At 46.4% G+C, this 24,679-nt stretch overlaps 2 protein-coding genes across 6 annotated transcripts in view; both read left to right on the top strand.

Moving 5' to 3' along the window:
* Positions 1 to 15,096, top strand: part of RTEL1 (regulator of telomere elongation helicase 1) — a 44,563-nt gene extending 29,467 nt beyond the window's left edge. The window contains exons 28-35 of one of the 2 annotated variants that reach the window (XM_051802867.1): positions 680 to 775; positions 1,909 to 2,116; positions 3,358 to 3,495; positions 4,169 to 4,285; positions 6,149 to 6,391; positions 7,449 to 7,622; positions 8,412 to 8,597; positions 13,713 to 15,096. In XM_051802867.1, coding sequence (XP_051658827.1) covers positions 680 to 775; positions 1,909 to 2,116; positions 3,358 to 3,495; positions 4,169 to 4,285; positions 6,149 to 6,391; positions 7,449 to 7,622; positions 8,412 to 8,597; positions 13,713 to 13,744 — 1,194 coding nt within the window. In that variant the 3' untranslated portion in view covers positions 13,745 to 15,096. Of the gene's footprint in view, positions 1 to 679; positions 776 to 1,905; positions 2,117 to 3,357; positions 3,496 to 4,165; positions 4,286 to 6,148; positions 6,392 to 7,448; positions 7,623 to 8,411; positions 8,598 to 13,712 lie in introns of both variants that reach the window. The other variant, XM_051802866.1, reaches the window with a different exon arrangement.
* Positions 15,097 to 16,986: 1,890 nt separating this feature from the next.
* TNFRSF6B (TNF receptor superfamily member 6b) lies at positions 16,987 to 24,194 on the top strand. 4 transcript variants are annotated; one of them, XM_051802968.1, is made up of 5 exons: positions 16,987 to 17,131; positions 18,271 to 18,348; positions 18,894 to 19,272; positions 21,382 to 21,576; positions 23,358 to 24,194. In XM_051802968.1, exons 2-5 carry the CDS (start codon positions 18,307 to 18,309, stop codon positions 23,633 to 23,635), a joined length of 894 nt encoding a protein of 297 aa, XP_051658928.1. In that variant the 5' UTR covers positions 16,987 to 17,131; positions 18,271 to 18,306; the 3' UTR covers positions 23,636 to 24,194. The 4 variants fall into 4 exon arrangements, with proteins under 4 accessions (XP_051658928.1, XP_051658929.1, XP_051658927.1 ...); XM_051802969.1 differs by lacking the exon at positions 16,987 to 17,131 and adding an exon at positions 17,709 to 17,783; XM_051802967.1 differs by lacking the exon at positions 16,987 to 17,131 and adding an exon at positions 17,800 to 18,085.
* The last annotated feature ends 485 nt before the right edge of the window (positions 24,195 to 24,679 follow it).

Raw genomic sequence — 24,679 nt, 5'->3', positions numbered from 1 at the left:
TTCCTGCTTTCTCAGCAGGTGTGGAGAGACCAGCTGGCAGTATGGGGCTGTCCTGCAGCTTCTTCTGTTCCTTGAGTGATTGTGTTTAAGGTGGTTGATACTGATCTAATATTGGAGCCTCTGCTTTTAAGCAATTCCAGTCCTCTTTCTTGAGAGCCATTCTGTGTTACTGGGAATGGGAGCTGCTGAAGAGCTTGTTCACCCACAAGTGTTTCTGCTACTGTCTCATCCTACCTGCCTGATACATTTTCTATAACACTGCTTAGGCTTCCCTTCTCAGTATCCCAAAAGCCTGATAGGTGTTTTCTTCACAAAGAGAAGGACTTCCAGGCAGGAAAGTGAAGGGGTATCTGAGCCATCAGTTACACACAGGTCTGTGTACGCTCCCAGACTGCCCTGGAATGGTCTGCTGTGAGTCCAGTTTTGCTTGATCAGGAATCAAGACCAGCTTTGTCTTTAATTTCCTCTGTTTTGGTCTCTCTTTTTGGCTTGTCCTGTAAATTATTACCTTCTGGAAACAGATATGTTGCAATAATTTAGGTTGACTTGTTTCACTTTGTCAAATGGTCTCTCAAACTGAGTTAACAAGCTTTACTGCTGGAAATATCTCAATTAAACAGACAATAACTTTGAAAAGCATTTTTTTTGTATGTTTCTTATTGTCTTTTTGTCTTCACAGGCACATCGTCTGTCTACACTTTCCCTTCAGTATGAGAAGAAGTTAACAGATGAGCAGAAAGGAGGAAGGAAGAAAATAAAGCTAGTCAGCAATACAGTATGTGTTTCCCTGTGTCGGTGCCATCCCTTTGATCTGTAGATTGCTCTAATCTGAAATGGAAATTTCCAGGCAGATAGATGACTGATGCCAAAACAAGCATGGAGAAAAATCCAAATTGTAAATACTTAACAGTGCACATCTGAAATCTATTTCATGATCTTTCCCAAATCCAGACATCACAGACCAAATCAAGTATAGGTCCCAGTAGAGCTAATAGGTGAAAAGAATTGTTTTCTGGCATTGAATGCTTTGTGAACAGCTTCTCCCAGTGACCAGGTGTGGTGGGTGGTTTCATCTTTTCAGTAGAATGGAATACTTCAGCTGGGAGGAACCTACAATGATCAGCTGGTCCAGCTGCTGGTAGAGCCTCAAATGGTTTAACTGACCCATTTTGGGTAAGGGATCACATCCAACCCCACCCTGAGGTGGGTCATCATTGTGTGTTAACTTTGCAGTTGTGCATTGTAGTTTTGCCCTGTCTCCAAACTCAGTTAACTCATTAGGCAGCTAATTGCTTAAGAGTTACTATAAATTCAGGAAAATTCCCTGGTTGACTGTGCACCAGTAGTTGTCCAAGGTGCTGTCCTAACTGGATGTTACCTGTCTGTCAGTCTGTCAGTCACCTGGCAAACGAAACTGATCCTGGAGCCGATAATATCCAGGAGGAGTTAGAGAAGGAAGAGAACAGGTTCATGCAGAAGGTTGTGTTTGCAGTTTGTTGGTGTCTGATGTCATGATGAGTCAGCTCAGCCTCCAGGCTTGGAGTAAATATCATTTTATCAACCCTTCTCCTAAGAATATAATTGTGCAATGATTATTGGCTGCCTTCTCTAGGAATATTTCCCTGAAGCAGAGAAGGTGAATAATACACGGATACAGGGGTGACTACCAAAACTACAACCTGTTAGGTGAAAGCATTCATAGTTTCATGGTGAACATGGTGGTGGTGCTGGGTGAACGTTGGACTTGATGATCTTAGAGATCTTTTCTGACCCTAATGATTCTGTGATTCCATGATACCAGCACGTTCAGCGTGCTGTCAGAATTGTAAACATACTGTTTCTACCTGAATTCCTGTGAAAGTAACTCAAATCATTCTGTACTGAAATTCCTTCCTGCCCTCCCAGCAGGCCCTTAGGAAAGCTGAGCTGCCAGAGCCAAAGAAGGCCCGAGCCACATCGTACATCAACACACTGAAGGAGACCCTGAGCCAGCAGAACTATGAGCTCTTCTCTAAGGCTCTGCAGCAGTACAAGAAGACAGATGACTTCCATACCATGTTATCCGAAATGAGCTCCCTCTTCATAGAGGATGAGAAAAAGCACGTCTTGTTACGAGGTACACCTGGTGTATTTTGTGTACCCCTGGTGTATTTATGTGACCTGACTTTTGTCTTTTAAGTAAACTTGGGTATTTCGGTAGTATTTTAGATTTGAAGTACAGATCAGTCAGGATGGTCATCCTGAACATTCATCACTTGATCTCCCCAGACCACACAGAAAATCTTCTCAGTGTAATTATCAATGTTAGCTTGCATCTTGACTTGAAGAAATTCACATTCCATGGAAGTTTGTGTTATTTGAGACTTTGTCTAAAAGTACTGTAGCTTATTCCCTGTGACTTATGAGTTCAAGAGTGTGGCTGGGTGAGTTGGATACATGCATTCATAAGGATTCAGTGTTAAAGCAGTAAATAAATAGACAGAATATCTAGAGAAATTTTCTATTTAGATAATGGTAAGTATAAAGCAAAGGGTCTGGGCAAACATGGATAGTTACTGGATTAGCTGGTATTTTCCTGACTTTTAACAACTGCACTGACAGGAACTGAACTCCCATCAACATTCTAGTTTAACAGTGTTTTCTGTGTGACTTCTCATTTCTCTCTCAGCTTGTGAAGAAATGGGCAGGTTTTTCTCTGACTTTTTTCATCTTCTGAAATAATAAAGGCTTAGTTATGCGTCTCGTGAGGTAAAGCCTAAAGTTAAGGAATGGGAAGCTCAGTAGGAGCACTCAGTACTAATAGTAACCACAACTGGTTTCCCAATTTGCTGATGATCTATATAGATAAGAAAATATTTGATAATCAAATCAAGGTCTGAGTCTAGTTTTCAAGAGTGTCAGGCACCTGAAACATAAAGCTGATTTGATGTTTAGGCTTCTGGTTGGCAAACACTGTAGTGAATAAGTAATGTGAGGTGTAAATTAACAGTCTATCAGTTATTTGAAGTATCAGCCTCGCAGATACTTGGACCTCATGGTTTGAGTCACATCATGTCCTGTTTCACTGGGAGGTGTTCCTTCATATTTACAGTGAAAAAATGACAGTTTTTACCTGATAATAATTTTGCTCAGTGTTTGCTTGGTAACTGACCTTTGTGTAACTTATAAGTGTGCTTATTGTATAAATATTAGATAAGGGTATTTAGATTTTAATTAATTTAGCTGCACCTTTTTATCTTCTTATTGCCTAACTTTGAAGTCCCGCTGTTGGAGGTTTCTGTAGCATTTGTGGATTGATTTTTTCTCTTCTTCTTTTTTTCTCTTTTTTTCCTTCTTCTTCCTTCTCTCTAATGAAAGAATTTTACCAGTTTGTTCGACCTCAGCATAAAAAGCAGTTTGATGAAGCGTGCTGCAGCCTGACTGGAGAGGGCTGTGGCTACAAACCTGAGCACAGCCTCCTGCTGGAGGAGAGGGAGATCCCGGCCAAGAGAGCAGGTGAGGAGCTGGTTTCAGTTGTATTGTTTGAAGGATATTACCCAATCTTAGAGCAAGATGTGTCTAATACAGAAATGCAAGGATGGAAGGCAATTTAATTTAATCAGTGCTGAGCTAAGTCTCTGCTCTCCATGATCCTCTTGCCTTCCCCTGAGCATTAGTTACTGCAGAGTTAGTAATGATGCCAATTTATTTCAAAAGGTGATTTTACCGATCTATTTAAATCATTCATCTAGTCTGGGGATTTAAAAACCTTGCTTGTCTTCTTTGCTGCCCACGTAGTGCCACCAGAATTGTGAATAGGCAGTGATAGTGTCCTCACAAAGCTTGTGAAATCTTTGAAACCGTGAAGCAATAAAGTTCTAAAAAAAGCAGGGTCTTGGCTCATCATCAGAGAAGTACCTCTGTGTGGAGTCCCAGAATGGTTTGGGTTGGAAGAGACCTTAAAGCTCATGCAGATCCACCCCCCAGCCATGGGCAGGGACACCTTCCACTAGACCAGGTTGCTCCAAGCCCTGTCCAACCTGGCCTCGAACACTTGCAGTGATAGGGCAGCCACAGCTTCTCTGGGTTGTTCAGGTGTTTTCAGCATAGGATGGCATACTTTGAAATGGACCTTTCTTTGTTCATTCTTCCCTAAATTCACTGTTAATGGACTGGTTTTATTTAGCAGAATCAAAACAGAGTCAGCAGAAAAGTGCATTCTCCAAGGCCTCAAGTGCTCAGCTGAACCCTGGGCTCCACCTGAACCAGGGAGGATTCCACTTGGCAACACGACTGAATAGTGCAGGTACCCTTCATGTTTAATAAAGACACAGTCCCAAGGCAAGACCTGTTATGCTTTATTTCCCCTCTGACTGTCAGTTCTCCTAGTGGGAACCAATGTTTGTTGTGCTCACCCAGCACAGTGGCTCACTCCCTGTAGGTAGAAGTGATGGTAATTCAGAATTTTCAGCAGAGATCACACAAAACAAAACACAAAAGCCAGTAAATTAAATCAATGTGGATATGAAAGAAACCAGCTGAAGCCAGACTTTTGCACTGAGAGACTGAGCTGGGAAAAGGGTGAGTTGAGCACAAGTCTGCTGGGCTTCCTGTTTGTCCAAGGTCTGTGAAAGAGAGCCAGTTAAGTGATGTAGCTTCAGATTACGTCAGTCTGAATCCAGGTATGAAGACAAAACCGTTTCTGTTTTGTTCTGGGTGTAATGTGTGCATTCCTCCTGTGGACAGTCTGTTTTTTCTGCAGAAACAGAGAGTAGCAAACGTAATCTTTGTGTGCATCCCTCTAACCTCACTCTGCCCATTATTTATCTTTGAACTCAAAGGCTCAGTTATTATTTGATTACTGGTCTTCCTGAGAAAAGCTGGGAATTTTTTGTATTTCTCACAAGGAAATGAGTAGGATCGTTGGACAACTTAGAAGTCTTTCTTTGAAGGGTAAAGAATAGTCAAAGATTAATCCCTTCTTTAAAAAAAAAAAAAACAACAAACAAACAAAAAACCAGTTTCCTGGAAGGCTTTAAAAGCTTTTCTTGTGTGAAGCCATGTTGTTCTTTTGATTTGTTTTCCCTTTTATTTTGTATTTTAAGAATATTCAAATATTTTAAGAATATTTGAATAAAACAGAATATTTGGTAATTATTTTGTCCTGAAACCATTAGAGTGGTTTCACAGAAACTTGTTTCCACTAAAATTAATTAAGAAAATAATAGCAATAAATGGATATGTTGTTTCTGTTGCTCACTTCTTAAGTAGAAAACACTCCCATGGAAGTGTCAGAAAGCTCTAGGATACTGATTATAAAATGCACACCCAGGCTTTTTCCTTTTCAGGAAATTGAATGAAGCTCATGTTTTGAAACTTAAATATCTTTATCCTTCTCTAAAGAACTTTTAAAGATCTAAATGCCAAAAGATAAGGCAGGTTAATGAAATCAATTTCTTACCATATCCTTCATCCGTATTTGCATGCCTGTAATATGCAAACCAGAACTTTTTCCTCTGAAACATATCAGAAATTAAAGATTGAGATTTAGAACAAAGTCCACTTGGAGTTCAGCAGGATGTTCCAAGCAGCTCCTACCTTCTGCTGTCCTCCTGCATTGCTCTTGTGCTCTCTTGAGTGTTATTTCAGATTAGATAGTCTTTTTGACATTATGTTTTCCTGCTGGAAAACACCCTGCCCCACCTTTTCTCCTTCAATTGTCAGGGGGTGAGTAATCTGCCCTTTAAAATTGCCCATATGCCAGGCCAGCAGAGTTGGCTGACCCATCTGTTTAAGATGCTTTTACTCCCTCAGTGGAGCACAAAGCCTGATTTATTGCTGACCTCCATGCACAGTCTTCTGTGTCACCTTTTGCTCATTCCTTAGCGACCTTCTGACACATTTCTCCATTTGAAAATATCAAAGAACTCCAGAAAATGCTAAAAGTGATCCCCAGAATTATTTTGCTCCATTCCCATTTCCAGGAGCAGATCTGGCTCTGCCAAGGCCATGCTGGAGGGAAGTGTGTGACTGGGCAGGTGGGGTTGGCTTTCCCACTTTGAAGTAGTCCAGAAACCCCCTGTAGATGAAATGAGAAGTCAATATGATGGAGTGACCCGTTTGTCTCTGTTCCTCTTCAGGCTCTTCTCACGTGTTCTTTGTCTCTCAGGGTGGAATGCCAGTGGAGCTCCAAGGAAAGAGGCTGGAAGGCCTGCAGGCTCCAGGAAAGACCATCACCAGGCCCTCAGGACTGCCTATCTCAGGGATGTGCAAAGGGCTCTGGACAAAAGCACTTACAGCCAGTTCCACGAAGCGTTGCTGGCTTACAAGAAGACGGATAATTATGACGCGATGATATCGGTGATCGCAGCCCTCACCACGGAGAGGCCACAGGACTTTCATCTCCTACAAAGTAAGGGATGAGGGTTTTTTTAATCACTTTTATTTAGCTGGAAAGATGTTGGTGCTGTCATCTCGTGTGAGATCTCATCTTTCGGTTTAGCAGTCCGGATAAATGGAGCAGCAGGGGTAAGCAATCACACTTTGGGGTCGTTATTCTTTTACAGAGCTTTACCTGGAAATAGTTACGGATCTGTGTCGTACTTTTATTTTCTCTGAAGGGGCTTGTTTTATTTTCCTTTCATGGGTTTAATGATGGGAGGATTTAGGAAGCTGCAGGTTTTCGAAATTTGAAATTGGACTTTATTGTTTTAAGAAGAAGAAGAAGAAGGGGGCTTGTGTGATGTGACACTTCAGTTCCACCTTCTCCCATGTCTCTGGGGTGAACTCCTCTGCAGGAAATTACACATTTGGTGTATGCTAGGAAATGCTGATGGAGTTTTGTTTTGTTGTCTTTAGGAAATAACAGTAAGTATTAATTGACCTTGAATAGATATAATAGTCTGCAAATTGCCAGAAAATATCTTTTTTCTGGTGCATTAACTAGTTGGATGAGTCTTGGCACAGTGAAGAGTGGGAGGGAAATGAATTGTGGGGTACTGAGTCATAATGTCCCCTTGAGCACTTGTCTTACTGAGCAAGTATTTTGACCTCAGAGGACTTTGTGATAGAATTGTCTGTGCTTGACAATAAATTAAAACTGGGGTTTTACAGAATTTGTGTGTATGTGTTGTGAATCCTTGTCAACCAAACAGTAGCAAGAAATTTCCTTTCTGGGAGTCTTTCCGGATACTGTGTCAGGTTGAAGTGCTGGGTTGTAGAGAACAGAAGAATTTCAAGGTAAGTGGGGTTGTTCTCCATACTGAGTACTCATCTGCCTTCTGGCAAGGAAAACCCCATAATCATAAAGACCACAAAAAAAATCAAGTGTTACACCAAGCTGAAGATACGCTGGGGAATATGGCTGATATTGTTCAGCTTCCAAAGAATTTCTCCACTCCAAAGAAAGGAGTCTTCCGTGGTTGGACGTTGATTTTCATATGCATTTGACTGTGCTTTCCTTTGGCCAGGGTTTTACATGTTTGTGCGTCCTCATCACAAAAAGCAGTTCAAAGAGATGTGTGAGAGTTTGACTGGAATGGTCTGTGGTGAGGGGAAGAAGCAACTGCAGCAGCCAGTGCAAAGTGAAGGGAAACCCCTGAGCTTGGAGAGCTGGTGGACGAAAGGAAACAGCCACATACAAGGTTGGTAATGAACAATTACCTGAAGTTTTACCTGAAGTTTAGAATCTTATTTATTAATGATGACTAGTGCTCAACAGCCTTGGTTTGGGTTGGAAGGGACCTTAAAGCTCATATCTCATCTCATTCCACCCCCTGCCATGGGCAGGGACAGCTTCCACTAGACCAGGTTGCTCCAAGTCCCATCCAACCTCACCTTGAACACTTCCAGGGATGGAGCAGGCACAGCTTTTCTGGGCAACCCGTGCCAGGGCCTCACCACCCTCACAGGGAAGAATTTCTTCCTAATACCTAATCTAATCCTGCCCACTTTTAGTTTAAGGCCATTCCCCCTGTCCTATCACTCCACGCCCCTGTGAAAAGTCCATCTCATGCACTGGAGCCTCTGTGCCCAAGGCATGTAAAGGAGGATCAAATACATTGGTTGTGTCCAAACTGGGTTAAAAATACCCCACCCAAACAGGTGTAAGATAAAAGGTAACATGAGATGAGGAAGTGCAAGGAAACAATGAAGAAATTAGTTACAGTTTTGCCATCTTTAGACTGTGAAGTGTATTAAGGGTGAAGGCAGAATTTTTGCATCTAAATGGGGTGGGAGCAGGAGTGGATCCACTCTCTCTAGGAAGAATTTCCACAGAACTAAAATGGCAAAAAAGTAGTTATTCAAATTTCTTTCTCTTCTTATACAATGACAACTTAGCTGAATTTACTGCTGGTTGTGTTCTGCAGAGTCTGTGTGTTGTGTTCTGCATGACAGAAGTTTGTATGCTGGTTTTCTCTTTTTATCCCCAGATGCTTCCACTTCTAAGATTGACGTGCCAGAGAAAATTCAGAGTAAGATTTCCTCGTTTTGCTTCAGCCAGAAAAGTGAACTTGAGCTGCCAAAGACTGAAGTATCCAAAGGAACTGGTAACGTGAGAGCACCCTCAGACTCTGGAGTGGTGCCCATCTTTCCCCTGGATATGGAACCAGAGTTTGGTAGGTATGGCTGAGGTTTGGGGATGCCATTCTCCAATACTTGGGAATAAAGATAAGTTATGGAAATGAGAATTACACTGATGGCCTGTGAGATGAGTGGTTTGTGCCTGTATTTGCTCAAGTGCAACGTGGTTTAGCGTGGTTTGCTGAGCAGCATTTGCACTCTCTGCACCTTCCACGTGCTCTCAAAGTGCTTTGTTGTCTTTATCAAAATGGTGCAATAGTTTCCCAGGAATTTACAGAATTTTTTCTCCACAACTTCCTGGTAAAGGAAGGATGTAATCTGAGTTTCTAAGTGGGATCTGAAGCACCGGGAGACTGAGTGACGTCTTGTGAGAGAAATTACGTAACAGGGCCAGGTATTGCACTGTTAAGGTGGTTATGGTCGTTGTTTTCTGGACTGCACTGGAGACGTGGATGCATAAGAATTTCACAGGTGATTACTGGAATTTAGTCATTTCCTCTTTCTTTCTCCCCATCCTCCCCTCTGTTTTAGGAAGATTCCACTGCTCTCACTGCAAATCTGAGGATGATGTGCCCTTTAAATGTCCATTATGTGACTTCACTTGCTGCAAAACATGCTGGGAGCAGTTCTTAAAGGTCCTCTTGTTTACTGGTCTGATTTTTTTCTGAAACTGCTGGAGAATTTTGTGCTTTTCGTGAGAACCATGTGAACAAGCCTAGAAACAGAATTTTGCTGTTTACAGAAAGAACACCCAAATCCCGATGGAAGATTTATCCCGTGTTTCATTGTTTTATGTGTTTTACGATGTGATTGGAAGCAGACCTCTGCTTTAAGCTGGGGATTTTACACATTTGCATCTTTCTGAGCTGCCTCCACGTGTTTTCCTGTCTAAAACTACAAAGGCAACAAGCTGTGGAGTCAGCTTGAAAAAAATGTGTCGGTTTTTTCATGTGTTAACCGTTACTTTAATTTTTTTTCTGAATTATTTTCACCATTTTCCCCATCAAAATCCTACTGTGAAGCACTATCATGAGATGAGGGAAATCAGGAACAGGCTTCCCAGGGAGGTGGTTGACTCACCATCCCTGAGGGGACGTGGCACCAAAGGACGTGGTTTAACGGTGGCTTTGGCAACGCTGGGTCAGGCATTGGACGTGACGGTCTTAAAGGGTCTTTCCCAGGCAAATGATTCCATGAATCTGTCATTCTAAATTCCTGCTCAAGTGTCTCCTGTGTCATCCTGTCTGTTGGTTTTCCCATCTGAGTAAGTTGGTGGTTGAAATTCTTCGGGCAAGAGGATGTAGCTGGTCCCGTGGTGCGTGTGTTTGGGAGCATCTTACTCAACGTTTGACGTGGCAGCCAGGGGTTAATAATCTGGGTTTGGAAGTCTGCTACAAGAGCTGAGGGGTTGCTGAACATTCAATAGGCCTTGCTGATGAATATTTAATTTTTCCATTTTTGCCAAAGTATAATGGGGATGAATATCTGACAGGCAGAATCCTCTGCTGCAGAAAGGGCCCCAACAAAGTCACAACAAGAATTTTACTAGCTTGTGTTTATATTCTCTGCTGCTTTAGATTTGAGTTGATTAAGGACAGAATGAGCTCCCTAGGGAGTTATTTTTAGCATTTTAGCATCCCACAGTGTAGTTATGTTGTCTCAGCCCATTAATTTTGACCTTATAAATATCTGGGGAAAAACTCATTCCTTTTGCCAGTAAGATGGAACTTGTAGTTGTTGTTTCATCAGTTTAAGAATCCACAGGATTAGAACTATTGTATATTGAGCAATTGTACCACCCTCTTCTGTGGTTCTCATCTTGAAATTGGTCATTTTGAGGTCTGGATTTCTTCTTAATCCTCAAGTGAATGGGTGTTTTCATAGCTCATAGATAAATGACAACTTGCTCAGCCTAATTTTTTTTAATGACTCTTTTATCTGACTGACATGTCTTAGACCAGAGTAGTTTGACCTACTAGATTAGATTGTGTTTCAGACTCGGGTACTTGAGAGCATCCAGAGGAGGCAGCCAAGGTGGGAAAGGACTGGAAGGCACCTTCTAGGAGGGATGGCCGAGGACTCTGGGCTTGTCTAGTTTGGAGAAAGGAGACTGAAGGATGAGCTCATGGGTCTCTGCAGCTTCCCAAGGAGGGGACGTGGAGAGGGAGATGCTGAGCTCTTCTCCCTGGGATCAGTGTCAGGATGCATGGGAATGGTTCAAAGCTCTATCAGGGAGATTCAGACTGGATATTAGGAAAGATTCTTTACCAAGAGGGTGATCAAACACTGGAAGAAGCTTCCTAGAGAGGTGGTCATTTCCCCAGTGCCCTTTATGGTTTAACTTCTGTTGGACCCTGCAGTTGTCAGGCAGTTGGACTAGGGGATCACTGTAGGTCCCTTCCAACTGGAAGTGTTCCTTCTCTTCTATCCAGATATCCAGTGCAAAATCATGTTTGAGGAAACGAGTCATTCCCTGTGTGTCATCTATTATTAATGATTTCAATCTTTGCCACTTACATGAATAATCTTACTTATGGCATACCTTTTTGGCTGTCTGTGTAGAGGAGTCTTAAGCGGCTCATGATGTGATTCAAGTGTCATTTGGCTAATGAAAAGTCAAATAAGAGGGTCATAGAATGGTTAATGTTGGAAGAGACCTTTAAGATCAAGTTCAACCATCACCATTACTGTGTTCACCATTGAACCATGTCCTGAGGTGCCACATCCACATGACTTTTGAACATTGCCAGGGATGGTGACCCCATCACTTCCCCGGGCAGCCTGTTCCAGTGCTTTCCAACCCTTTCCACAGAGAAATTCTCCCTAATATCTAAACCTGTTGTAGATTAGGATATTACTTGGACTGATGCAGAAATGGTTCTCCCAGTGCTGAGTCAGAACTGTTCTCTGCTGATCATGGAGCTGAGAAGCAAGCACAGCCTCCTGGGAGAGCACAGGATTGCAAACAGGAAGACTATCCTGTGTTTCTCTGAAACCAGTCCCAGAGGAGCCACCTCCTAACACATCCATTCTTTGGGAGGTCAAACAGGCAATTGGCTCCATCCGTGACAGGGGTGTGTTTGGGACAGAGTTACCTTTACCAGCAGGAAATGAGCAACCACGTCTGAGCTCTGAGCTCCCATCAGATGGCATTAAGCTTTGTCAGCTCTGACTGGGCTGTGTTTGAAACTCCTTTTTGCTTTGCTAACAACTTACTCACTGTTTTTTCAGCTCAAAAGTCCCTTGGTGCGGATTGTCCCCCGAGGAAGTGACTAACAGCCTCATTCACAATGCAGGGTTTGCAAATTGTGATCTTTTCCAGTTTGTTGTTGTAGTGAAATACTGGTGGGGAGAGGCGGTGAATGGTTTTGGAAGCTTTTAGAAGCTTTTGGAGGAGCAGTCAGAATTCCCTGCAGCTGCCAGGGGTATTAGGGGGATTAGTGCTGGAGCATGTTGGGTGATTCACTGTGCTGGGGAAACCTTGCAGAAACTGGGCCAGGGCACGCTGCTTTGGGGTGTAGCTTTTTCTCCAGAGCACTGTTGCTGCTTTCCAGTGTTTAAGTGCATCATTTATTCAGGCAGTTCTTCCAGAGAAAATGAGTTATTCTCATTTAGACTATCTGCAATATAGGCCAATAATATCAGATTTCACAGTTATATTTTACACTTAAAACTGTCTTTGGCAAATCACTGTCTGCTGGGAGGTGAAGTGAGTTTTTCTCTCCCCATCCATTTATGGTATTTAAATTCATGTTTCTAGAACCAAAATCCTACTGCTAGAGCCTACCTTGCAGTCTGCACCCTTTCTTGCAATGACTTCACACTGACATGGCAGGGTTAGATTGGATATTAGGAAGAAATTCTTCCCTGGGGGGAGCCCCTGGCACAGGTTTCCCAGAGAAGCTGTGGCTGCCCTATCCCTGGAAGTGTTCAAAGCCAGGTTGGACAGGGCTTGGAGCAACCTGGGATAGTGGAAGATGTCCTTGCCCATGGCAGAGGGTTGGAACGAGATGGGCTTTAAGGTCCCTTCCAACCCAAACCATTCTGTGATTTTAATTATGAACTTGCACACTGCAGGGAAGCTTGTGCAGTGTCACTGATGTAGGTGACCATCATTTTAGCCTCCTGAGGAGGCAGTTTTTATTTTTTTTACTGTCTCCCCTTTGAAGTAAGCAGAGCATTTTAGTTTTACCAGTAATTTGCAAGCTACAAAAAGAGCAGTTGGGATTCACGTGCAGGTCAAATGACTTCAAAATTGAAGATTAGGGAAGAAGCAAACTGAAACCTGAGTGGAGAAATGATGCCTCACACGCCCTCGTGTCTCCTGCTGAGAAAGGTGTGGGGTGCTATGAAGAAATAAATGTACTTGGTTCCCCTACAAAGCTCTTGATCATGACCACGTGTGCCACCCATGTTCGGGTATGTCCAGGACACTCGTCATTCCCATCAGCGCAGGAGGAAGCAGGGATTCAGGGAACTCATGAGCTGCTTGAGGGGACTTTACTCAAAAGTACAGCTGTACTTCACAGCAGCTCTTGCAGCTCTGCATTTCCTTGTTCCTGTATTTTTAGTCGTCCAGATGTGTCATAGCTGTAAATTAACCTGAGACAACTGCTGTAAAGTTTGGTGCCACTTTGCTGGGAGGCTTTTTTCTCTTCTTTTTGCTACTGGCAGCAAAATAACTGCGTGGGAACACTGAGGATGCAAATGGCAGACAGGATATCTGGGGGACTGACCCATGAGTAGTGTGGCTTGTGATTCACGTTGGACAAAATGTGATAGAGAACTTTAATATCGTGGAATCATAGAATGGTTTGGCTTGGAAGGGACCTAAAAACTCATCTCATTCCAACCCCCTGCCATGGACAGGAACACCTTCCACTATCCCACATTGCTCCAAGCCCTGTCCAACCTGGCCTTGAACACTTCCAGGGATGGGGCATCCACAGCTTCTCTGGGCAACCTGTGCCAGGGCCTCCCCACCCTCACAGGGAAGAATTTCTCTGTAAAGTCTAATCTAACCCTGCCCTCTTTCCATTTAAAACCCCCTTGTCCCATCACTGTCTACCCACATAAAAATTCCCTCCTTTTATGGTGTTTCCTCCATAAGAAATGCATTATCCACGTGTTTTGTTCATTGCTTTCTGCAGGTGGTGAAGAAGTGCCCCGAGTGCTGCAGTGACGTGAAGAGGAAGCGATTACTCCAGGTTTTCTTATGGTTATAATCCCACCCATGGGAAGGGCAACAAGCCCCCTGTGCCCAGCAGAAGGTGGTGGCTGTGCTCCAACTCTGCCACTGAGCAGGAGCAGGATGGAGGTTCATGCAAACCCCTTTGATCTTTTCCTCTGGATTACAATGCACCAACACGTATCATTTTCCTACGGAGGGGGTCGAGTCTGAAGGGTCTTGCTGCAGGAAACAAAGCAGGACATTGTCTTCTGTTGGAACTAGGAAGGTTAACTTTTTACTTGTTTTAACCTGTGAATTCTTCTGTGGCCACTCTTAGGCTGAAATTTTATATCCTTAGGGGCATCTGTCATTTACATGCCCTTCAAGGAATACCAGACCCTGGGAAAACCCCAGGAACGCTGTTACAGTGAAACTGAGCTGGCTAAGGAGGCCAGACTACCCATCCATACCACACCGGTGTTCCTGGAAGAGGTGATTCACATTCACTGTTTGGTGTTTGGCAGCAGCCACTGTCTCCAGTAGCAAAAGATACTGAAAGGATCATTTTTTACAGAAATTTTCCAGTGGTGGATAGTGAGCAGAAGCTCCCTCTCATCTGTGCACCCCAGAGCCTTATTCCATCTTCCATTGTGCTGGGATTTTTTGAAATGTGCTTCTGAGGAGCCTTTATTTTCTGCTCAGTGCCGGTGTTTCCATGTATCTGTGTTATTTGATGTTTGTTTTCCAAGAAGAAAAAGGAACTAATCCGTCTAAAACTTAAAAATATATCATGTTAGATGGGTTAAAAAAAAATTCCTTAATACTTCCACTCTCTGTGAGTAGTGGGTATAAGTGGTTAACCTGGAAAATTTTATCAATTTTAAATCTAACATAGCTGCTGTAAATAAGATGGTACATAAAACCATTCTGTTTTATTTGGGTTTGGTTTTATTTTTTAAAAAAAAGGTTTAAAAGAAATGACCAGATATAAAAAATACTGGGTATTGGGTCTCAATGGTCCTGGTAGGAACAAGTAGAAAGGTTAAAATCACCCTGTTGGTGATTTTCATATCAATGGAATTTGGAAAATTTTATCCTAATAAAATTTTATTGTTAATAATTGATAAAACTGAAAACCGAGTTGAATTTTAACAAAAGTTCTTATTTCCCTGGTTATAGAATTCAAAACTGGTGTCACCAAAGCAACTCCATACCTGAAATGTGCCTGATTTTATTTGTTGGTCAAGGGGTTGAACCTTCGCAAGTTGTACTGAGCGCTTTTCATCATCCTTAGTTCTCCTTTGCTTTTTTAACAAATAAAGCAACTCCTGCATTGTTAAAGAATTTTTAAAATAAATAAAAGATGCTCCCAGGGGCAGCAGATCAGGCTCATGTGTCATGTTTTGCCTTTTTGGGGTGATCTGGGTTTTCTGACTGGGGCAAAGTCCCTCAGCTGCTCCCAAGCAGGTCCCTGTCACTCCTTTTCAATGCCCATTTTTCATTCTGGATGTATTCCCCTGGCCAGGACGAGCAGGGGAAAGGGTGAGGCTGGGAGCAGTGAGTGGTAAAATGTCATTTATTGGTGGATAGTTCAGTGCCTGGTTTGCTCTGAAGGTCTCTCCCAGGAAGCTGCAGCTGACTGCTCGTGCCACTGGAGGGAAACCACAGCACAGCCATGAGTCTGAGCATCTTCAGGGGCAGTGCCACATAGTTTTGGTCAGTTTTGCTGATGGAAATTACCTGCTCTGGGCTCCAAAAATGCTGCCACATCCAGCAAGACTAAAGGAAACACTTAAAAACGTGCGTGGGATTGGCTGGGACAAATATTATGACACATTTTTTCCCCCCTTCAACTAAAATATATTTCCAGCTGTGCTTTTTCCTGGAGTTTTAGTCTGGAGACTGTTCCTACCTGGGAGTGCTCCATTGTTAGTGACACAGGGCAGAGAAACAATGCTGTTCCAGTGCTCTGCCGCCCTCCATGGAAAATTATTTCTCATGTTGAGGTGAAACTTCTTTTGTTTTAGTTTGTGGCCATTGCTCCTCGTCCTGTCACTGCACACCACTGACAAGAGTCTGGCACCATCCTCTGACACCCACCTTTGAAATATTTATATGCATTAATGAGACCCCCTCCCAGTCTTTTCTTCTCCAGACTGAACAAGCCCAGCTCCCACAGTCTCTCCTCACAAGAGATGCTCCAGACCCCAAATCATCTTTGTAGCCTCCACTGGACCCTCTCCAGTAGCTCCTTGCCTTTCTTGTGCTGAGGAGCAAACTTGCTGAGGGTGCATTCTATCCCTTCATCCTGGAAATTCTTTCTCTTGGTCCTTGCCTGTGGTTTATCTGCCCTCACTGAAACTCTCCAGCCAGGTGGGCTCAGAGCTGGGCTTCCTGCTGGTTCCAGTCTAGTGAAGAGGTTCATCAAAGAAAAACATCCCTCAAGGGGCTGTGCCTCAGTCTCCGGGGAGTGCTGGGAGATTAGTTTACTGACTCCTGAGATGATACATACTGACAAAGCAAAACCCTGACAGTCTTCAGCTCCAGGGTTATGTCAAAACAATTTACGAATCATCACGATCACTTTGGAGAGCTACAGGGGATTGAGATAAACTAGCAGTAAAATTAAAAACCATTTTAGAGAGACGTGTGAAACTCAGCCCACCACCTGTTCTGTGTAAAGCACAAATAAACCCTGCTGTTGGACCAGAGTTCTGATCCTCCTTGGCTCCTGCTGGAGTCTGAGGACTTTCTTTAATCCTGATGGGTAGAAACTGAACTTACTGGAAGGAGCTTTGGATTCTTCCTGACCATCAAGGTTTCCTTCTCCTTCTGGGTAGCAGAGAACTGGGTTTGATTTTCTTGGTGAATGGTGTGTTTAGCTCTTGTAGGTTTGGTCTTTAAGAGCCTTAAGAATGAAGTCCAGGAGATTCTCCATCCTCAGCCCCAGTGACTGACAGCTGGAGGTGAGAGGCTCGTTCCCCTCTTGCAAATGCAGGATTGTTAATTCTCTGTACTGATCTGCAAAATCATGTGGCTGCTGGCTCCTGAGGAGAAAACCTCCACGTCCTCTCAGGTCCTCACTGTGGTTCCCCACATTTCCAGAGGTTTTGCATTTGGTTTTTGAGCATGTGATCTGCTTTTGACTCTTCACCGATGCCTGTTCAGAGGGAATCTGGTGAGAAAGGGCAGAAGGACAAAGTGCAAGAGTTCTGTGTATTGAAGCAGTGGCAGTGCAGGGTGAACAGGCAGCAGTACATGCTCTGCCCAGCACTGTACCTGCAAGGCTGAGTTCAGTTTCCACTGAAATCCTTGAGGTCCAAGACTTATGGCAGTGTCATCTGTAAGGGATTTAAGTGCTGACCCCCTCAGCTGCTGGATGTTGTGGTCCCACAAAAGGTACCTGTGAGTGTTCAGTGTTACAGCTGGACACAGCGTCATCCTCGGTGCTCCCAGAAGGACAGAGTTGAAGCTCTGAGCCGGCTTTAGGAATGCGGTGCCTAAGCATTGGGATCGGGGCTGTTTTGGCAGGGTCGGTGACCTCGGAGGGTGAGGGACTAGGATGGGGTCTCGCTCCAGAGCCCCTGGCAGAGCCGGGGGGATGATCCCCACAGCGCCGGTTCCACTGCCTCCAGCCAGGGCCAGAATCGGCCCCTCTGGGCTGCCTTTGGGGGGCAAACTGTGCCCTGACAGCGAGAGGCAACTGCTGTTAATGGGAAGTTATTTGGCGTTTACAGGCGGGGAACGGGGCGCGCTCGCGGGGGAATCTCCCTGCCTTTCCCCTGCCAGAAAACAATTCCACACCGACCCCCTGTAAAACCTACAGAGCTCTGAAAAACTGTGCGAATCCCACCTGCCTCCTTCCTCCGCACAGGCAAACGCACTTTATCGCCCCGAAAGCTTCACTTTCAGAGGCAAACGCAGAAACGAGAGCGAAAGCGGCGCTCAGGAAGAGGGGGAGCGCCGGGACGGGAAAGCGGAGCCGGTGCCGCCGCAACGGGGGTCCGGGAAGGCTTCGGGAGCCGGCGAGGAGTCACAGGGGGCAGGAGAGGTGGGGGGGGGGGCGGGATGGAGCAGTCGCTTGCGCAAGAGGGGTCTCTCAACACGAGGGAGGGAAGGGGAGGAATGGGAGCCCCTGGCTGCTGCCCCGCCACTTCACCCGCTTTTGCTCCCCCTCGGCTGAGGTGGGCTGGGGGTGACTTTCCCCCACCCCAGGCGATTGCGCGTGTCGGGCGCTGCGTGGGAGTGCGGTCAGAGCCTCCCGCCCGCAGCCGCTATAAGGCTCTGCTCCGTCCCTGGGCTGGGAAGAGCCGGCATCTCCCTCGGAGGAAGGGCTGACTCGGAGCAAAGCAGGCGAGGAAACGCAGTCCTTCCCAACAACCCTTCCCTATATAAGCTCTTCCCAACAGCCCTTTACTATCTGCCCTTCCCATTCTCCTTCTTTCTACTTCATTGCTGGCTGGCTGGCCCCACTGCCGCCGAGAGGAGCTCCAGCCCAGCCAGCATCAGCCCCTGAGAAACCTTCTCTGTCTCCTCAGGTTTCTGATCCCGGCGCTCAGAAGCCCCATGCTGTGATGCCATCCTGCCACATGCCGAGTTTGAGGCATCCATCCAAGGTAAAGTGCTGTCTGCTCGTCAGGTTGGGCACATGTGCTTTGAAAAAGGAAAGTGGGGGATAAACAAGCTCTGGGATTCTCCAGTACTATCCTGAGCAACTGGGTTTCCAAAAAAAAGTCTTTGAGTTCCTATGGAGCATGCTATGTATTTGCTGGTTTGGAAAACTTCCCTTCTGCTTCTTGGTCTGCCAAGTCTCTCTTATCCCAGACAGGGGGAACTGACTGGGATGATAGAGGGGAATGTACTGGACCTGCTTTGAGTTCTGAAAGAGGGAAACGGGATAATGAAGGCATCACAAATGGGTTTGGGAAGGATGCTCTGTCACCTGGGATGGCAAGGGAAGGCACTAGGGAGGCACAGGGGGCAGCAGCTCCTACCCGGTACCACCGATGCTTTACCCCTGGGGCTGGGGACAGCATAGGGAGGGAGGATGATTTCTTGTACCTACAACAATAACAAGTTCTGTAACAGCAGCAGCCGCGTTTGCTGCTCCCGCCTCTGCCAGAGGACGAGCTCAGGGCTCTTTGCGCTGTCTTTGCTGCAGTGGATGTTCCCCCCTCTCCTCCTATTCCTGGCTGAGCTCGGCTGCAACGCCCAACCCACGTACCCATGGAAGGACCCCGTGACGAGCGAGAGGCTCATGTGCCATCAGTGCCCGCCGGGGACCTTCGTGTTTCGGCACTGCAGCAGGGACAGCCCGACCGTGTGCGAGCCCTGCCCGGAGCTGCACTACACGCAGTACTGGAACTACCTGGAGAAGTGCCGGTACTGCAACGTGATCTGCGGCGAGAAGCAGGTGGAGGTGCAGCAGTGCGATGCCACGCACAACCGCGTCTGTCAGTGCCAGGAGGGATACTACTCGGACATGGAGCTCTGCATCAGGCACTCCCAGTGCCCGCCGGGCTCCGGCGTGGAGAAAGCAGGTAAACACCCAGACAGGCAGTGCTGTGCGTGCTCACAAGGCTCTTGTCACATCCCAAAATCCCCGCTGGAGCTAAAAAATCAAGGAAAAACACAGCAGCCAATGCTTGCTCATAGCCTGACCTACTCCCTTTTAGCTCACTATCACACTGCCATCCTCGCTGGCATGTGAAACTGCTCCTAATTTTTTTTTTTTCCAAGGAGGAATGTGGTTGGGTTTTCCCTCAGCTTTCACTTTGAAAGCCTGTGAAATCCCCAGCACCACACTCAGGTGGGACATGGTAATCCCAGTTACCTCCCTCACCTGCTGCAACAGGCAGAGCCAGGCTGTGACTTGCCCATCCCCGGAGCAGCTGCTGGCCCTGTGTGGCTCTGGACAGGTGAGAAGGTCCAAGTTGCTCCTGCTCCTCCACGAATTCCTTTCTTTCTGCATCAGGTAGCCCAGGAGCTGAGAAGGCTGATTGTCTGGACTGAAAAAGGTGGCTGATGATGCAAGGGCAGGGCTGGTGGATGTGTGTAGCCCTGGGGCTGGGTTTTGTGGGTTTTACTGAGCAATTAGGAGAACAATTTGTGTTGAAAATACACAGTGGATACATGGCCAGGTTCCAAAACCATAAAATCAGCCTTGTTTTGATTCATGAGTCTGACACTCCATCTCCTTGTGTTATATAACTCCCAAGAGATTTTAAGGGGTTTATTTTCCCATTGTTTCCCCAGTACAGATTTCTCTGGTCCCTTAGTTGCTCTATGTGTATGTGTGCAAACTTTCTGAAAATATAAGTTGCCTAGAAGTGGCTTTTCCTCTTTCTCCTTTTTCTTGCTCCCCCCTGAACCACCAAGGACCAGGGTCTGCCTGGAAACCACAGCTGGGTACAAACAAACCAGCGTGGGCAGCACCAGCAAACCCAGCAGTATTTTGCTTAATGCTTTGAAGTGTGGAGGCTTTTGAAGTGCAGAGGCTTTTGAAGTCCTTCCATCCACGGCATTGAAGAGCTCCAGGCTCACCTGCCAGAGGAGAAATACCTGTTGTCTTCAGCTGATACTGAAGGCTGAGGTTTGGGGTTTAATTTTCTGTAGGACATGACAAAATGCAATAATACAGTGAAAGGGGAAGTAAGTCTCCAAGCAATATAGGGAAGCTCTTTGAAATTAAACATGACATTTGTCCAGAGGGTTGGCTGTAGGACTGAGGAGCCATGTGAGCAAGCTGAGGATTTGAGGAGAAGCCATTTTTTTGTTGTTATTATAATTTATTTTTTTACAAATGTCTTCTTGTGTGGAGAGAACTGCACCCCAGCCCAGCCCAGCCACCTGAACCCCACAGCAAGGACCCCAGGGCTGTCAGTGATGGTGTTGATGGGGATGATGTGGACTGGGGGCTTTGATTCCTCTGGGGTACATCAGCTTCTTTGGGATTTCCTATTTACAAGGAGTGGCTCTGGTGTTGGGGTTATAGCTGGGTTGGCTGGGACTTAGAATAGAATGGTTTGGGTTGGGAGGGACCTGAAAGATCAGACTTCTCTTGGGAAAGCCAAAGCAACAGCCTAAAGTGGGGTGCGACAAGGTAGAAATTGTGTTTGCAGTTAGATCTGTGAAAAGAAGGTGAAAGGGGTGTGAAATCTGCTGTGTCAGGGCTCCTAGGGAACGTGCAGGATGCCTGGTGCAATCCTGGCTGCGTGGCAGTGTTCCTGTGACACCACGGGCAGGGCTGGCCCGGAGCCGGGGTGGGAAGTGACGAAGTGCTTTCATCTCCTCAGTGACTTTTACTTTCACTTGGCTGGGAGCCTCTGGCTCCACTGGGAACCAAAGGGCTGGTTTGGCAGCTCACCCACTGGCCCAGCTGCAGCTCCTACCTGGGAGGTGGCCCTTTTCATAGCAGATGAGGTGTCCTCTTGTGTCAGCGGGCTGGTGACAATTTACCGGCACGGGCTGGGTGAAGGCTGGGGAAAGTGTTGCTGTTTGCCCCACACAAGAACATGCAGTGCCCAGGGGAATTACAGGCAGTGATCATTTCCAAAACATCACCCTCACGCTCCAGTGGTGTCTGGCATCGGCTCCTGCCTCTGCTCCCGGCTCGTCACCTGACAGTCCCCTTGTCTTTCCGTGCACAGGTACCCCCTTTGAGGACACCAAGTGCCACGAGTGCCCCCCCGGCTTCTTCTCCTCCAACTCCAGCACTGATCCGTGCCAGCCACACCAGGACTGTGAGCAGCAGGGGAAGGTGACCAACGTTCAGGGCAACCAGTTCCACGACACCCTCTGCACCTCCTGCAGACTGGGGAAAGGCAACACCACGCAGGGACCAGGTGAGCTGCGGCTCTGTGGGCACAGGGGGGGCCAGGACCACGATGCTGCCGGGGCAAGAGCAAACGTTCTGGTGACTTTCTCCTACTTAGATGAAAAATGAAGTGAAATGGTTTGTAAAAGTGTGGAGTGATCCACAATTAATAATAATTATGGGTAGAATACAGTCTGCCTGCCTGCCTGCCTTCCTCTCCCTCCAGTGTCAGTCCCATAGTGCAAAGACAGGTTGCTGGGCTTAAGCAACGGCCACCACTCAGAACAAAGAGCTGGCAGTAAAATCCTGCTGGATCTTACCAGGAACAACTGGGAATGCTGGGACAGGAGGACAGTTTGGCAGCCTTTTGACTGTAGCTGATAACTGATGTCTGATGGTCATGCAAACAGCCAAGGTGAGAAGGGCTGAGGGATCCAGCTTGGCTCCAGGCATGGATCCTGTGCTCCCTTTTCCCGGACTTCAGCCTGTTTTCCGGAAGCTTTTATTGCAGCATGGCCTGGTCTAGTGCAGGTTGAACGTAGCAGAGTCCAAGGTTAGTCAGAGCTGAGCATAGGGTGGATTTTGACTTGTCAGCTGAAAAAGTAGAGACGTGGTGTCAACTGTGTCACTGCAGTGGTACAGATGAGCCTCAGTGGAGGTGCAAGGTCAGGCAGGAGCAGCCAGTGGGCACAGATCAGAGAATCCCAGAACCCTGGGTTGGAGGAGACCTCAAGGACCATGTGGTCCAACTTTTCTTGGCAAAAGAACAGGTGCAGGGCAGAGCAGAGGGCTGGCTCAGGGGTGATCTATGACAGCGAGGAGGCTGTTTTCCCCAGCAGCTCTCGCCTTTCCATCCTCTCCTGGCACCATCAACCCAGGTATTTCTCCTTACCAATTCTGACTCACACTGTGAGTTCCCTGCCAGGAGCATGATCCCTCTGCAGAGAGACAGAAAGCTCTGTCATCAGCAGGACATGGTCCTGGGAGTGGGGGGTGGTCAGGTGGGGGCAGCATCAGCAGCACGTGCATCAGGAAAGGGCCCTGCAGCCAGACTGGCCCCTTGCAGCTATTTATAGAGGAGAGGAGGCCCCAGCAATGGGAGTTGAAGGGTATTTTTAACTCTGTTTTGTCATGATTCTGCTCAGGAGGCACACTGGGACCTGCTCATCATCAGCCTGAGCAGTGGAGCCCAACCCACCCCGCTGTAACCAGTGAAACCATTCCCAGTTTGCAACAGCACGAAACTGAGCTAATCTCTCTCTCCTTGACTGAGTAATCCTTTGGCCTTGGTCTCTTGAAAATTCTTTGTTTTCATTCCTTTTGCTGGATGCCCTCCAGCAGCTTCCACAAGCTGGGGCAGGATCTGTCCCAGTGCCCTGATTGGGGCTGTGCTTGGGGCTTGTCCTGTCACAAGATGTACAAATCTGCATAGGAGAACAGAAACTTGCAGGAAAAATAATGTGTAAACACTTATTGCAATTAATCCAGATTTTTCTGAACTTTTCCTCTACTCCCCGACAGGGAGGAGCCTGGAACAGGTATAGTTACTTTTTTTCAGAATTACAGGAACTTTTACACATTGTTTTCCAACTGCCACGTGCAGCATGGGTCACTGATGGGAAGTTCAGCCCTCCACTAGAACAGGCTGCTCCAAGCCCCGTCCAAGCTGGCCTTGAACAATTCCAGGGATGGGGCATCCACCACCTCCCGGGGCAGACGTCCCACGGAGAGGCTTGGCAGGGCTCTGTCCTGCTCTCCAGTGTCCCAGGCTCACTTCCCTCTAACCTCCAGCTATTTTCCCCCCACCAGCTGTAGAGGACGATGACTGTGAACAAGCCATGATAGACTTCGTGGTGTATCAGAACATCCCCGTCAAGAAGCTGAAACGTCTCCAGCAGATCCTGGAGCGCTCACCAAGGAAGCAGCAACCATGGACCAGGGCAGCCATCCAGGAGAAATTCCGGACTTTCCTCACTCACAAGAAAGAGGAGCACTACGAGGTCATCACGAAGCTGCTGGACGCGCTGCGCCTTGTCAAGCTCCACTCCATCGAGGAGGAGGTCCGCAAGCGCTTCCTGCTGCTCTGAGAGCACAAACTGGACTTTTTGGGTGCTTTTTTGTTTGATTTTGTCCTTCTGTGCCTTCATTAATTTATTCATCTTTCCAAGCATAACTTGAAAAGCAGTATGAGAGATGAGTGATGGGTTGGAGTGACACTGTGCTGTGGCATTGGTGGAATGGGATGGATGGGATGGGAGGGATGGGATAGGATGGGATGTGTGAACAGCAGTGTCCCTGCACTGGCACAGCTCCTGTGAGCTCTCCAGATGTTGGCCACTGATTTTCCAGCCCTTGACAAGGGTCAATATTTTATCAGAAGAGAAACCTGCACCCAAGGTCATTATTTACGTAAAGAACCCAGTCCTCTTTGGAGAAAACTGTCTGGCTTTGTTTTAAACTGTGTAAGTTTGGTTTTGTTGGAGGGTTTAGTTATGTAATGGTATTTCCCACTGAGGATTCACTTGCATTTGTTTGTCACACTTTAGTTTGAGAAGGCAGTTGCTGCTGAGGCACAGGGTGATGGAAGATGCCCCAAAGTCACTGGTACACCCAGCTTGAAATGTATTTCTTAACTACCTATTTTTATACCTTGTGTGAAAGTTGTTTTCTAAAGAAAGAAACCCAAGAAGTTATTTTATTATACAATTCTCTGTCACCAGCGTCCTTTCCTAGTCTCATTTGGAGGTGATGTTGGGAGTCCCAGACTGTCATATCTGACCCTGCTTACCCTTGCCTGCTTTTTGCACATACTTCTCATCATGCTGGCATCCCTGCTCATGGCATGGGGTTGGAACAAGATGAACTTTAAGGTCCCTTCCAGCCCAAACCATTCTGTGATTTGGTGATCACACAATACCAGGCACCCCACAGCCCACCAGCTCCAGCCCCTGTGAGCCACGGTAAGGCCATGTGCCAGTGGGATGCAGTCTGTCTGTGCTGGGATTTGTGGCCAGGGTGAAGCTCAAGTCTCTTGGCTCAACCCAACCATGTCCTCTCTGAGCCCCAGGTTTGTTCCCAGACCCAACCAGATACTGCAGCAAGCAAAGAGTTGCTCAGTCAGCCAAAGACCA

Source organism: Manacus candei, unplaced genomic scaffold (assembly GCF_025592945.1).
Source record: "Manacus candei isolate 608988 ecotype Guabito, Panama unplaced genomic scaffold, ASM2559294v1 h1tg000057l, whole genome shotgun sequence".
Taxonomy (NCBI): Eukaryota; Metazoa; Chordata; class Aves; order Passeriformes; family Pipridae; genus Manacus; species Manacus candei.
Note: the sequence above shows the minus strand (reverse complement) of the source record. Positions and strands in the feature narration are given on the sequence as shown.